Source organism: Auxenochlorella protothecoides (genome assembly GCF_000733215.1).
Source record: "Auxenochlorella protothecoides strain 0710 unplaced genomic scaffold scaffold64, whole genome shotgun sequence".
NCBI lineage: Eukaryota > Viridiplantae > Chlorophyta > Trebouxiophyceae > Chlorellales > Chlorellaceae > Auxenochlorella > Auxenochlorella protothecoides.
Genome location: NW_011934482.1, coordinates 140,187 through 152,960, shown reverse-complemented (window position 1 = coordinate 152,960; position 12,774 = coordinate 140,187). Strand labels below are relative to the sequence as shown.

Below are 12,774 nucleotides of genomic sequence, written 5' to 3'. Positions count from 1 at the left end.
CCGCCACGGCGCCGGCGTCCACCCCGGCGGCCGCCGCGGCGCTGGGCTCCTCGGCCAACCCGCTGTACATGATGCAGGCGGAGCCGTCTTTCTGGGCCCAGATCTGGCGCACGGTCCGCGTGCTGGGCCTGGCTTTCCTGCTCATGGCCGGGGCGGGCGCGCTGATGGACGAGCGCGGCCTGTCACGCGGCGTGCTCAACTCCCCCGACCTGAAGCCGCAGGTGGAGACGGGGACCAAGTTCTCCGACGTCAAGGGCGTGGACGAGGCCAAGGGCGAGCTGGAGGAGATGGTGGAGTACCTGCGCGACCCCGCGCGCTTCACCGCCCTGGGCGGCAAGCTGCCCAAGGGCGTGCTGCTGGTGGGCCCCCCCGGGACGGGGAAGACCATGCTGGCGCGCGCGATCGCGGGGGAGGCGGGCGTCCCCTTCTTCTACACCTCCGGCTCGGAGTTCGAGGAGATGTTCGTGGGCGTGGGCGCGCGGCGCGTGCGCGACCTGTTCGCTGCGGCGCGCAAGGCGGCGCCCTGCATCGTGTTCATCGACGAGATCGACGCCATTGGGGGCAAGCGCAACCCCAAGGACCAGCAGTACATGAAGATGACGCTGAACCAGCTGCTGGTGGAGCTGGACGGCTTCAAGCCCAGCGAGGGCGTGATTGTCGTCGGCGCCACCAACTTCCCCCAGTCGCTGGACAAGGCGCTGATCAGGCCCGGCCGCTTCGACCGCCACGTGACCGTGCCCAACCCCGACGTGCGCGGGCGGCGCCAGATCCTGGAGGCCCACGCGCGGCGCGTGCCGCTGGCCGCCGACTGCGACCTGGACGTCGTGGCGCGCGACACGCCCGGCTTCTCCGGCGCCGACCTGGCCAACCTGGTGAACGTGGCGGCCCTCCGCGCCGCCCGCGACGCCAAGGCCGCCGTGGGCCAGGCCGACCTGGAGTTTGCGCGCGACCGCATCCTGATGGGCGCCGAGCGCCGCTCCGCGCTGGTCAGCGACAAGATCCGGCGCCTGACCGCGTACCACGAGGGCGGGCACGCGCTGGTGGCGCTCTACACCCCCGGCGCCGCCGCGGTGCACAAGGCGACGGTGGTGCCGCGCGGCGGCGCCCTGGGCATGGTCAGCCAGCTGCCGGACGCCGACGCGGAGCTGAGCGTGACGCGGCGCCAGCTCCTGGCGCGCCTGGACGTCGCCATGGGCGGGCGCTGCGCGGAGGAGCTCATCTTCGGCGAGGGCGACGTGACCACGGGCGCCAGCAGCGACCTGGTCGCGGCCACGGGCCTGGCGCGGGCCATGGTCACCGACTACGGCTTCTCCGCGCGCCTGGGCGCCATGAGCATCCCCTTTGCGGAGGCCAGCGCCGAGGCGCAGGCCGCCATCGAGGCCGAGGTGCGCGCGCTGGTCACCGCCGCGCACGCGCGGGCGCGGGACCTGCTGGCGGCGCACGAGAAGGAGCTGCACGCGCTGGCCGCCGCGCTGCTCAAGGAGGAGACGCTGTCGGGGCAGCAGATCAAGGACCTGCTGGCCGCGGCGGGGGGCGGGCCGGAGCTGGCGCGCGCCGCGGAGCAGTAGGTTTGTTCGCGTTGCTTGGTCACCAGGAGGCGGCGGGTGCAGGTGTGGGCATGATGCTTGTGATGCCCAGACCCCACGCTGCTGGCCTGAGAGGTCTGTGAAAGGGGCGGCCGCGACGGCGGGCTGGACACACCCGCGCATGTATACACACAGCGATGACAGGGACCTGGTCCTCCAGGGGCGGAGGGAGGCAGGAGCAAGGGGAAAGTGCTGTGGCTCATCTGCAGTGTTAGGAGACAACAACGTGCCATCCAGTGTAAAGTGCAGGGGACCACAAGCTGGGAGCAGGTCTGGGTGTGGCTGGCAGCGCGCGCGCGAACCCCTCCCGAAATCTTGTGAGATCGGGAGCATGATCCAGGCGCGACACCTCTCGTACACGGAGCACAGGGAGAGGCGCAGGTGGAGGGTAAAAAGCAGTATCCAGACAGTTATCATACTGAAACTCCAGATCCATCGCAAACGCCATGGCGGAAGGCCTGTCGGTGAACCACGCTGCCGAGCCAGACCTGAGCCCGGGACCTGCAGGAACCCCAAAGTACCTGCGCACGAAGGACCATGTGCTCAGCATCGAGGATGCCCTGGGCAACGTGGGACGACATCTGAGCAGACTGCAGAGGGAGCGTCTGGAGTACGAGCCCCTGGTGCCCGAGGTCCTGCAAGGCAAGCCGGCGAGGTGTCGAGTTCCGACATGCATGCCGGAGTTTTCTGGTTGAGCAGTTCGCCCCGAGCGATGCTGCATGCATGTGACATTAGATCGCATGTACACCTGCAGGACCTCATGAGATTGTGGAGCAGGAAACACGGCAGGCGGCGGCAAATCACGAGGCCATCGCCAAGCTGTTCCCCCAGCTCTGCCGCTCCCCCCTCCACCTCCTGCGCCTGGTGCCCGGAGAGCATGCCCCGCATGCCGAGGGCCACCGCCCTCTCCGCATCGGGGTGGTGCTGTCCGGTGGCCAAGCTCCTGGGGGCCACAATGTCATCACAGGCATCTTTGACTACCTGGCCAAGCAGCACCCTGGCAGTGTGTTGATAGGGTTCAAGGATGGGCCACGCGGCATCATCAACAACGACCACAAGCTCCTCACCGCAAGAGAACTGGTGCGTGGAGGAGTTGAGGTATTGTCAGGCGGCTTAGTTGATGGAGCATGCAGTGCATGTTCTGTGACATGCGTAGCCCACCTTGATGCTCGTTTGAATCGTAACTGAGGATGCCTGCCGGTAACCTCCACTGGACGTGCAGGAGTTCTACCGTAATCAAGGCGGATTCCACCTGATCTGCTCTGGTCGTGATAAGATTGAGAAGCCAGAGCAATTGAAAGCAGGTGTGTGACGGCGGGGGGCAAGATTGTTGACTTGGGGAACATGGAAGGTGGAACCGGCTAGCGAATGCCTCACTGTCACCAGTTCATCTTCGCTGTACAACTGCGTTTCGTCAGTGGCGTTGTCTATAAACAAGCAGCATGCGAGGCTGCCTATCCATGGGACCTCCCTCCGATCGTCTCCACTTCTCCCAGCCTACCTCCCACCCTTGCCTGACAGCCAAGCAGACGTGCAAGGAGCTGGGCTTGGATGGCTTGGTAGTGATCGGCGGCGACGACTCCAACACCAACGCGGCAGTGTTGGCAGAGTACTTCCTCAGCCAAGGTGGAGACTCTGGTGGGAGGTGCTGCTACCGCTGAAGGCAATCCGACTTTGTGACGTACTCTCCATGTCCACCAGACCTCATCCTGGCCCCAACCCCCCTTGCAGACGTCCAGACCTGTGTGGTGGGCGTGCCCAAGACAATCGATGGCGACCTTAAGACAGCAGATGTTCCCATCTCCTTTGGCTTTGACACGGCCAGCAAGGTCTATTCAGAGCTGATCGGCAATGTGATGGTGAGGCTGGGGGTGCACAATTGTCAAGTGTGGGGAGTACGATATGAAGCACATCATGGCAATGCTGTCGTGAGGTAGGGGAAAGTGTGAGAGCGGCTGAAGAGCAAGCTGTGTGGACCTGGGTGTCAGGTTCCACCTTGACATCAATGTTTGGTTTGGGAGTCGTGCCTGCTTCAAGTCCCACTTGTTGAAAGACTGCACAACACGCTGCAATCCAACAGCTGGAACCTCTTGAATCCACAGACGGACGCCTCGTCTGCGAAGAAGTACTACCACTTTGTGAGGTGTGCAGCGGACTTGCCTGCTATGTGCTCGCAAGCACCTGGGTGACCGCGCAGTGCTGTTGCTCGGGGTGGCCCTCTCTTCTTTGGTGTGCCTGCCAGCAGTACAGCAGCCTTGTGCCCATTGATGACGACAAACACAGGTTAATGGGGCGGGCGGCATCGCACGTGACCCTGGAGTGTGCGCTGCAGACTCATCCCCAGGTGGCCCTCATCTCCGAGGAGGTGGACACGCACAGCTGGTCGCTGCATGACATTGCCAGCAGGGTGAGATTGGGCTGTGGGGACAAGGTGCCCTGCTGGGGAGGAAGGTATGTTTGGGGTGATGAAGATGGGGGTGGGTGTAATTGCAGCCTCGACAAGCGTGGGCTGCTACCTGCTGACGGCGGCGTGTCAAGTCACCCCGCCTGAGGAACACCCCAAACCCCTTCTTTGTAATGAGCCTAAATTACACATGCACCGTCCTGCAGATCGCCGATGTGGTGGTGGCGAGGGCCGAGGCTGGGAAGAACTACGGCGTGGTGCTGGTGCCGGAAGGGCTCGTAGAGTGAGTGCTGCCCGGATGCGATTGGGAAGTCGGCTGTGCAAGGGACATGTGGCTGGCTATCAGGTTGTACAGAACGCTGCGAATTGGTCTGTACTGTAGAGTTTGCCGAGGACCGGTCTCGGCATCAGGGGAACAGCCCCTGCCGGTCTCATTCCTCTGACCATCTCCTGCCTCACATGCGTCCACGACCCCCCCCCCCCCCCTTCCACCTGGGCCCCTCTTTCCAAAACAACAACCTCGTGAAGGTACGTTCACGACGTCTCCGCCCTGATCGTGGAGCTGAACGAGCTGCTGGCCAAGGACAGCGCCGACCCGCATGACCTCCCTGCCGTGGCCGCGAGCCTGACCCCGCCCTCCCGCGCCGTGTTCGAGTCGCTGCCCGCCGGCTTCAAGACCATGCTGCTGGAGGAGCGAGACCCGCACGGCAACGTCCAGGTGTCGCACATCGAGACCGAGAAGCTGCTCATCCGGCTGGTGGAGGGGGAGCTGGCGGCGCGCCGCGCATCCGGGCGCTATGCCGGCAAGTTTGCTGCCATCCCCCACTTTTTCGGCTACGAGGGCCGCTGCTCCCTGCCCACCAACTTCGACGCCTCCTACTGCTATGCGCTGGGCCACGCCGCCGCGTCCCTGGTGGGCGGCCGCCGCACTGGGGTCATGGCTACCGTGTCCGATCTCCAGCTGCCAGCGGTGCGGTGGCGGGTAGGCGGCACCCCCCTGGTGGCCATGATGTGCCTGGAGCGGCGCAAGGGGGCGGTCAAGCCCGTCATCCGCAAGGCACTGGTGGACCTGAATGGGCCCGCCTTCAGGGCCTTTGCCGCCGTGCGGCGCAAGTGGGGGCTCACCGACTGCTTCCGTTCCCCGGGGCCCATCCAGGTTGGAACTGTAATCTCAAGTTGGCCGAAACGGGAGAGGTGACCTGGTTGCGCACTCCCGGGGGCCCAAACTGTGTTGTCCCCGCCCGGCAGCATCATTTGGAGGGGCAGAGGCCACTGTCGCAGGAGTGAGATGGCCCATTTTCCGCAAGTTCTCCGACCCAGCCACCCCTTGAAGGTGGCCCCACCAATGGCTCCAATCCCTCCTCTGCCCCCGCCGCAGTTTTCTGGGACCCAGTACGCGGATGTGGCGACGATGACGCTGGGACTGGAGATCAACGACGGTGACCCGGTGCTCCTCCTGGCCCACGGCCTCACAAACTACTGAGGAGCTACAGCAGTTGCTGTGGACTCGGGAGCCGACCCTGGAACCATCAGCTCCCAGCAAGCTTGCAGGGTCCAGAGGCTTCGCTGAGGCATTGGAGTCCTGTCCTGCAGTGTTGCCACTGACTGTGCTGTTGTGTTATAGCTGATGATGTACCTTTTCCTCCCTCGGCAGCCTTGCACGGGACCCCTGAGTCCGACCAGCCCTTCCCTGCCTAGCAGCAACGCTTACTGCTGTTTTCGAGTGTGTCTTTCCTGTCCGTTCCTAGAGTTGCTCCCACGAATCCACCCCTCCCGTCTGCTCCGATCCTCACCTGCCGTGCATGCTGCCAAGGACAGTCTCTCCCCACCTCAACCCAGATGCTGTGCGCACAGCATCCCGCACCTCCGACCATGGGAGCTCTGCTCGCTCTCATTCCACTCAGCCTCCTCTGTGTATAAGCCTTTGAGGCAGTGCTGTGGTGCAGGGAGCTGCGAGCAGACTAGAAATTGGAAAGCTTCTGCCTATTGAACCAGCGGCTTTGGGAGGGGATAGAGAGGATCACAGGTACGTCTATCCACCCCCCCTCTCTCAAGCCGGCACGGGGACTGGTTGCCGCCCCAGCTGCTCGGCGGCTTCCTGGGCACCCAGCCCTTGCGGCAGGGGGCTCGGCGCGGGCGCCTCCATCAGCCTCTGCATCACGGAGTCGTTCCTGATTTCCAGCACGGCGGGTAGCCCGTCCCCGCACCCGCGAGACAGCCCAACGTCCACCCTGAAGACTCGGCCCCCGCACGCGCTGTTGATGCCCTGGATGTTGTATTTTTGGGGGGAAAAGGGTGCTATGGTCGAGTATGAAAGGCTTGGCCGCCGCCGCCCCGTTTAGCCATGCTGAACCCCAATCTCATTCCACCCCCCTAAACCCCCCTCGGCCGGCCCGGTCTCTACCCACCTCTTGCTGGATGGTGTGGCCCACCACCATGCGCGCCGCGCCCGGGATCCTGGCCAGCGACTCTGCAAGCCCGGCGCAGTCGCAGGCCTCGGCGTCCTCCGCGGAGTAGTCGCGCGCCCAGACCACGGCACTGCGGCCGGTGAGGATGCGCGGCGGGCGCTCCCCCGCCGCGCCCTGCAGCCAGGCCCGCGCGGCCGCGTTGAGCGCGGGCAGGCCCTGCGCCGCATGCACGGGGAGCACGCCGCCATGCGCAAAGACGGTGGCGCCCACCTGCAGGACCAGCGGGTGCGGCGCCAGGAAGCGGCGGGCCAGGGGACCCGTCCCGGGCCGCAGCGCGGCGTAGCGTGCGTCGGCGCCCTCCGCGCGCCGGAACTCGCGCATCTCGCCGCGCCAGGCGGCGGCTGCGGCGGCCGTGTTGCCGTCCGCGCCGAAGCAGCCACACCGCGCCTTGAGGGCCAGCTCCAGCGCGTGCGCGCGCGCGAAGCGCGAGAACTCATCCAGCCCACCGGCGGTGGCGAAGCGGAAGTCGCGCGCGGCCGACATGGTCTCGTGGTTGCCGTTGAGCACGTGCAGGGCGCCGCCGGCTGCGGCGGCCTGGCGCTGCAGCCGCTCCAGCCAGAAGAAGAGCTGGATCTCGGCGTCGCCGCGGTCCAGGATGTCGCCCACCTGGACGGCGGTGGCGGCGCCGCCGGCCCAGCGGTCGCGGTCGTCCACAAGGCCCGCGAGCCGGAAAGCGCGGCGCGCCTTGTCCAGGTCGCCGTGCAGGTCGCCGATGGCCAGCAGGCGCTCCACGCCGGGCAGCACCGTGGCTAGGCTGGGCGCCTGAGGCAGGAAACGGGACAGCGCAAAGGGGTTGTTTGAGGGGGCAGGGGGCGCAGGGACATTTAGGAGGGACATCGTCTGACGCAGATCAATGAACCAGGGCCAGCGCATGAAGGAGAAACACCCTCAACAAGCAAGCATCACCCACCTCTTCAGGGTCACGCCGTGGAGCCGCGGGGCCGTTGGCATGAGCCGTGTCAACCACCGCCTCGACAAAGGAGGCCCACACCTAAACCGTGGGTGGGGGAGTGGACGTGGGTGGCGCATTCTCAACCGGGCGACCTGGATGCGTTTTCTGCATACCATTCATCTATACATCTTCTGTCACCTTTGGGAACCCTGGAGGGCAGCGCCTCGGAGGGCCTGAGCCGTCGTGCCCTGCCATCGCACGTGAGCCTCAGGGAGTTTCCCTCCGAACCACCACAAGCAGCTCCTGTGCTCGCGTTATTCTGTCCTCAAACTCCTGGTGGAGGAAGACGCATGCCGAGGCGTCTGTCAGGCCTCTGTGCACATCGACTGCCGCTTGCAGCGAGCAATGAGAGGTCTGAACCCCAACAGCCCTAGCACGCACCGCATGGAGCCTGTCTCCGGGTGTTTCGGGGCATTGGTGGACGAGCAGATGCCATCTCATGCCCTGGTCGTGTGACTGGGCACCAAACTTGATCGCCCGGAGCGCCAAGCTCCAAGGCCGATTGCTGATTTCTGTTCGGGCACGGCACAGGTGTTGCCCACGACGAGGATCGACTCGGCCGCTGCCCGGCCTGCAGCCTAGTTCTGGATGTGGATCCAGGTGTCAACTCTAGTCGTGTATGCAGGTGAGAGGAGTTGAGTCCCTACAATTCCCCGATCCTCCATGTGGGCAGCAGCAGTGGCAAGGTTGGGAAGCTTCCCCCATAGCTCCTCCACCCCAAACCCCTCGTCGCCTGCAGGTTTCTACCTTGTCATAGTCTTCCTCACCCTGGGCATAGCGTGCGCCCTCTTCTACCTGGCGGAGATCATTGAGGAGCACACATCCACCACGAAAAGGCTGCTCAGTCATGTCATCAAGGTGCCTGGACTGTTCAGGCAAAGGGGCGATGGCAGGGGCTGGTGGATGCCTGGCCTGCCTGGATTTCCTACCATGACTCTGCCAGTGCACTTCATGTGCCTGTCATGCATGTCCTGCGCTGAGTTCCTGACAAATCGGCCTGCCAACCAGGATTCTGACCCCTCTATCCTCCTTGCGGCCACTGATCCTACTCACCTCCACCCTGACATCGCTTTTTGCTCAACCATGACCGACCCTCCCCCCCCCTCGCTCGCAGATCGAGTTGGCGCTGCACGCCCTGCTGCTGCTGGACCGCCTGCCCATCCTCTGCCTCCTGGTCGGCGCGGCGGCCCAGGTATCCCACCACACCCTCCTGAAGCGCTTCCCCTACAACAGCGCCCTGGCACCCTCCAGCCTGGCCAGCGCGGGCCTGACGCTGGCGGCCACGGGCGCCTGGCTGCACCACTTCTGGACCTCCCGCTACTCGGGCGAGTACATGGTGGCCTTCTGCCTGGTCACCACCTGGCTCACCCCCTTTGCGCTGCTGCTGGGCGTGACGGGGGAGCAGGCGGTGCTGCCGGGGGCGGGGGGCTTCCCCTATTCGTCCCCCGGGCCGGCGCAGCATGGGGGCGCCGCGCCGCCCAAGAAGGCGTCCAGGAGGGGGCTGGCGCTCAGGATGTTTGACGTGCTGCGGCGGAAACGGGACGACGTCGTCCCGGGGCTGGTCTCGCACCTGCCGGGCGTCACCAAGGAAAAGATCTGAGATCCTTTTGTGGTGCCAGGAGAGCGGGGTAACGCCTCCCGGTCCAATCAAGCTCCGCCCTCACACAAGGCAGACCATGAACTGGTGTGAGTGCCAGTGTGCACAGTCGCGCCCGCCCCAGCTCTTGCAGCGAGGGGCACGCCGTGTCCAGGGGCTGCGATGCGAGGCCCAGGGCTGGATCTGACCATCGGTGGTGTGCGCTGCACGTGTCCATCTGCCCGGAACGCGCTGATGAGGGACCTGTCCAGCTGCTCTGCACCCCGGCTGCCCCTCTCTGCGGTCCTGTCCACCATACGCGGGGCGACACGCACAACAGAGGGAGGGGGGGGCAGCAGCGTTAAGGAGCAGGGCATAGAAAGGCCTTTGGAATCAAGGTAGTATACAGCAAAAGCACGGTATGGGTCGGGGGGACAATGGCGGGGGATGTTGCTGCAGGTCCGCCCCGCTAAACTGTTCTTTCTTTCTTTCTGCCGTTGCGATGGAGGATCCGTAATGCAGACACGCCCTAGCGAGGAGGTGGACCGGCCTCGGCCCAGCCCCGGTCAGGCCGCGGTGCGGGCTGCGGGGCTCACGCGCGAAAGCCCGTTGGCGGCCGGCCGCCTGGCTGCCTGCGAGCCCCCGGCCCCGATGGGCCGCGCGGGCTTCGCCCCGGCCTCGAAGCTGCCGGCGGCGGAGGAGGTGTGGGGCTTATACTGGCTGGCCTTGCTCCGGAAGTCCTGGATGCTCCTGAAGTCGGTGTCCAGCAGCTCCTTGAGCTGCAAGGGAGCAGTGAAAAGGAGGGTGTCGAGGGGCTGAGAGGTCCGGGGGCGCAGAAGCAGGGGGTTTTCCATGTTGGGCACTTGATCAGCCAACCTATTCCAATGGAGAGTGCAACTCGACGCATGGAGGCTGAGCATTGTGGTGGGGCGGTGCAGGTTCCCCCCAGGGCGGGCCTCAGTTTTGATTGATTGAGAATTGTATTCCACACCAGCCCTCCCGAGGGGGGACTATCGGAATTAGCATGGAGATTTGACATCCCAGGCCGCTGCCCTTGATACTTCACATGCCAGACAGAACATGATCTCCCCAGTGAAAGGTGAGCATGCTGTGCGGCAAGCGGCCCCTCCCTCACCCTCTCCCAGCCGAGGGGCGCTGACAGCCCCTACACCCTGCTTCCGGCTCTGTACCTTGGGCTGGATCTCGAGCTCCTTGTCCTTGGGGAAGCCGTGGTAGTTGTGGAAGGCCCACAACTTCTCCAGACCATACAGGAATCCGTTGGCATAGTCCTGGGCAAGAGGTGAAGGTGAAGGATGGGCGCAATGCCCGACACAGGTTTGGCGGATGGGCACCCTGCACTTCAAGCATGCCTGACAGGTGCTCTGATGATCTTCTCGAGCACACCACCGCTGAGTGCTCTGGGCTGGGTATCCACTCTGGCACCGCTGGCCCCATCAAGCGCAGCCAGCATCCCATGCCCCGGAGTCCATCGCTCCGTCCCTCCCTTCCCACCAATCCTCTGCACCTGCAGCACGTGCTCCTCGAACTCGCGGTACAACTGCAGGTTGAAGGCCTTCTCCAGGCCGTAGGAGTAGAAGCGGAAGAGGCACTCCAGCCCGTACTGGTAGTCGCTGGCAGCGTCCTCCAGGGCATATCTGGATTGTAGATAGGGTGGGGGGAGGTGGGGGGCATGCGTGAGTTGGTGAGCGGTGCCTGGGCATGGAACTCTGGGGCCATGCACTTCCGCTGCACGCCAGGCGTGGCATATACTCGACTCCGCCCCTGCCCCAGCGATGCCTCGTCCCAATCACCCCCCTCCCCCTCACGAGTCCCCATTCCAACGTACTTCCTGAAGTCGTCGTACATGGTCTTGTTGAAGTGGTCCCTCAGGAAGTAGCACCAGAAGCGGAAGAGGGTGTTCATCTCCTCGCTGTGCCCCACGCCCTTTTCGGCGCGCTCGGCCAGGCAGCGCGCCTGGAACTTCTCGTACTTCATCTGCGTGAAGTTGGCCTCCTCCAGCAGCGCGTGGCTGGGGTGCTGGAACTTGGCGATGGGCGCGGAGGAGCCGAGGACGGAGGACCCGAAGCGCGGGCTGCCGCCGGCCGACACGCCGCCCAGGCGGCTGCGCGTGGCGGGGGACACACCCAGCAGGTGCCCCGACCCGTGCTCCGGCGGCGTCGAGCCCAGCAGCCAGCCCACGGCGACCGAGGGCGGCGACTCGGCGTGGCGGGGGCCGCCGCGGTGCGCGCGGCCGCCGGCGCCCTTGGGCAGCGAGGCCGGGTAGAAGGCGGAGGTGGCGCCGCCGACGCCTGCGCGGCGCGCGGCGCCCGGACCGCGCGGCGGCCGCGGCACGCCGTTGCCGTCCTGGAGCGAGGCGGAGAGGGAGGAGCGGCCGGAGCCGCCGGGGCCGGAGCCGCCGGCGCCGCCGGAGAGGGAGCCGGGGACGAAAGGCGAGGCGGCCGCGAAGCCCAGCGCGGCCCCCGGGCCGACGCGCAGGCCCGCCAACTCGCGCGCGTACAGCTCCAGCCCGTCGTGGATGGCGCGAGCCATGTCGCCCTCCAGCGCCGCGGGCGCCGCGGCGGCGGGCTTGGCCGGCGAGCGCAGCGACGGCTTCACCACGATCAGCCGCCGGACGTCGCGGTCCGACATCGTCGGCCGCGCCACGCCGGTGGCGGCCGCGGGGGCCTCGGCCGCCCTCGTGGCGGCACGCTCCTCGTGCTCCTCGTCCAGCTCGAACATGTCGTCCTCCTCCTCCAGCGCGGGGAGCTGGGCGGACCCCGTCGGCGGCAGCGCCACGGAGCCGGCCGCCTCCTCGCCCGCCGGCTCCTCTGTGGTGGGTGCGAGGGGGGGCGCCGCGGCCGACGCCTGGCTGGGAGTCTCGACGGTGGAGGGCGGCGGGGGGTCCGAGGCCGCCGCGCCAGCCGGTGCCTCGCCGCTGTGTCGCACCGGCTCGGGGGCCGGCGCCGGCGCCGGCTGCCGGGGCGCGGCGGGCGCTGGCGGGGGTTCGCGCTGCGCCTCGGGCAGCACCCACTGCTGCCAGTTCTCCCGCGCGCGCAGCGACAGCAGGTCGGCGCTCACCTCCACCACCGTGGAAGACTGCAGGGGCGTGCGAGACGCGAGGGGGACAGGGTTTGCATGCTGGCCCTACCACGCTCCACGCCGGCCTCGCTCCATGCCCCCCCCCCCTGCCCCAGCCTCCACGGGATGACCCCCCTGCCCCAGCCCACGATACCCTCGACCTGAACACCCCCACCTCCCCACCCTGTGAGATCACCCCACCCACCCCCAACCTCCAGCCCCCCCAAACCTCGGGCCCCGCCGCCCCCGCCCCACCACTCACCTGCATGGCCTGCGCGATCAGCCCCGGCTCCGGGGTCAGCATGCGCACGCGGTTGAAGGCTGCGATGGCCCTGACCGGGATCCACCCCTCGCCGTCCATCTTGGAGCGGAGGAAGAGGTCGCGCACCAGATTACCCACCGAGAAGTAGTAGTCCACCTGCGCGCGCACTGCCTCCCGCACCTGGGCCACGGGCGGCCCCGGCATGCCCACCAGGTTGGGGCTGACGCCGTAGGCGCTGGGCGGGTAGTACACCGCCGCCGGCGCGTACAGCGCGTAGGCGGTGGGCGGCGGGCCGGCGGCCGCGAAGCCGCGCACGCCGCCGCCGCCGGCGGCGGCGGAGGGGTAGCTGGACGCCGCGACGCGCGGGCGCGGCCCGGCGGAGGGCCGGTCGCCGCGCGAGGGGTGCGGGCCGCCGCGCTCCGCCTCGCCGTCGCCCGCGTCGGAGGCC

At 66.7% G+C, this 12,774-nt stretch overlaps 5 protein-coding genes across 5 annotated transcripts; 2 read left to right on the top strand and 3 right to left on the bottom strand.

Annotated features, from left to right (window-relative positions):
* Positions 1-68: 68 nt before the first annotated feature.
* Positions 69-5,473, top strand: F751_5507 (ATP-dependent zinc metalloprotease FTSH 5, mitochondrial; the record flags this gene model as incomplete). Its single annotated transcript, XM_011403902.1, has 11 exons — positions 69-1,492; positions 2,017-2,218; positions 2,376-2,666; positions 2,809-2,890; positions 3,108-3,212; positions 3,318-3,445; positions 3,689-3,729; positions 3,870-3,993; positions 4,197-4,273; positions 4,519-5,146; positions 5,369-5,473. The coding sequence occupies 11 exons, from the start codon at positions 69-71 to the stop codon at positions 5,471-5,473; spliced, it is 3,207 nt and encodes a 1,068-aa protein (XP_011402204.1).
* Positions 5,474-6,040: 567 nt separating this feature from the next.
* F751_5506 (Uncharacterized protein) lies at positions 6,041-7,295 on the bottom strand (the record flags this gene model as incomplete). Its single annotated transcript, XM_011403901.1, has 3 exons — positions 6,041-6,256; positions 6,399-6,494; positions 6,630-7,295. The coding sequence occupies 3 exons, from the start codon at positions 7,293-7,295 to the stop codon at positions 6,041-6,043; spliced, it is 978 nt and encodes a 325-aa protein (XP_011402203.1).
* A 703-nt stretch (positions 7,296-7,998) lies between these two features.
* On the top strand, positions 7,999-9,010 carry F751_5505 (hypothetical protein; the record flags this gene model as incomplete). The annotated part of the gene is made up of 3 exons (XM_011403900.1): positions 7,999-8,035; positions 8,150-8,268; positions 8,525-9,010. 3 exons carry the CDS (start codon positions 7,999-8,001, stop codon positions 9,008-9,010), a joined length of 642 nt encoding a protein of 213 aa, XP_011402202.1.
* F751_5504 (hypothetical protein) lies at positions 8,991-9,224 on the bottom strand (the record flags this gene model as incomplete). Its single annotated transcript, XM_011403899.1, has 1 exon — positions 8,991-9,224. One exon carries the CDS (start codon positions 9,222-9,224, stop codon positions 8,991-8,993), a length of 234 nt encoding a protein of 77 aa, XP_011402201.1.
* A 328-nt stretch (positions 9,225-9,552) lies between these two features.
* Positions 9,553-12,530, bottom strand: F751_5503 (La-related protein 1; the record flags this gene model as incomplete). The annotated part of the gene is made up of 6 exons (XM_011403898.1): positions 9,553-9,765; positions 10,177-10,275; positions 10,512-10,641; positions 10,833-11,108; positions 11,724-12,082; positions 12,327-12,530. 6 exons carry the CDS (start codon positions 12,528-12,530, stop codon positions 9,553-9,555), a joined length of 1,281 nt encoding a protein of 426 aa, XP_011402200.1.
* Between the last annotated feature and the right edge of the window lie 244 nt (positions 12,531-12,774).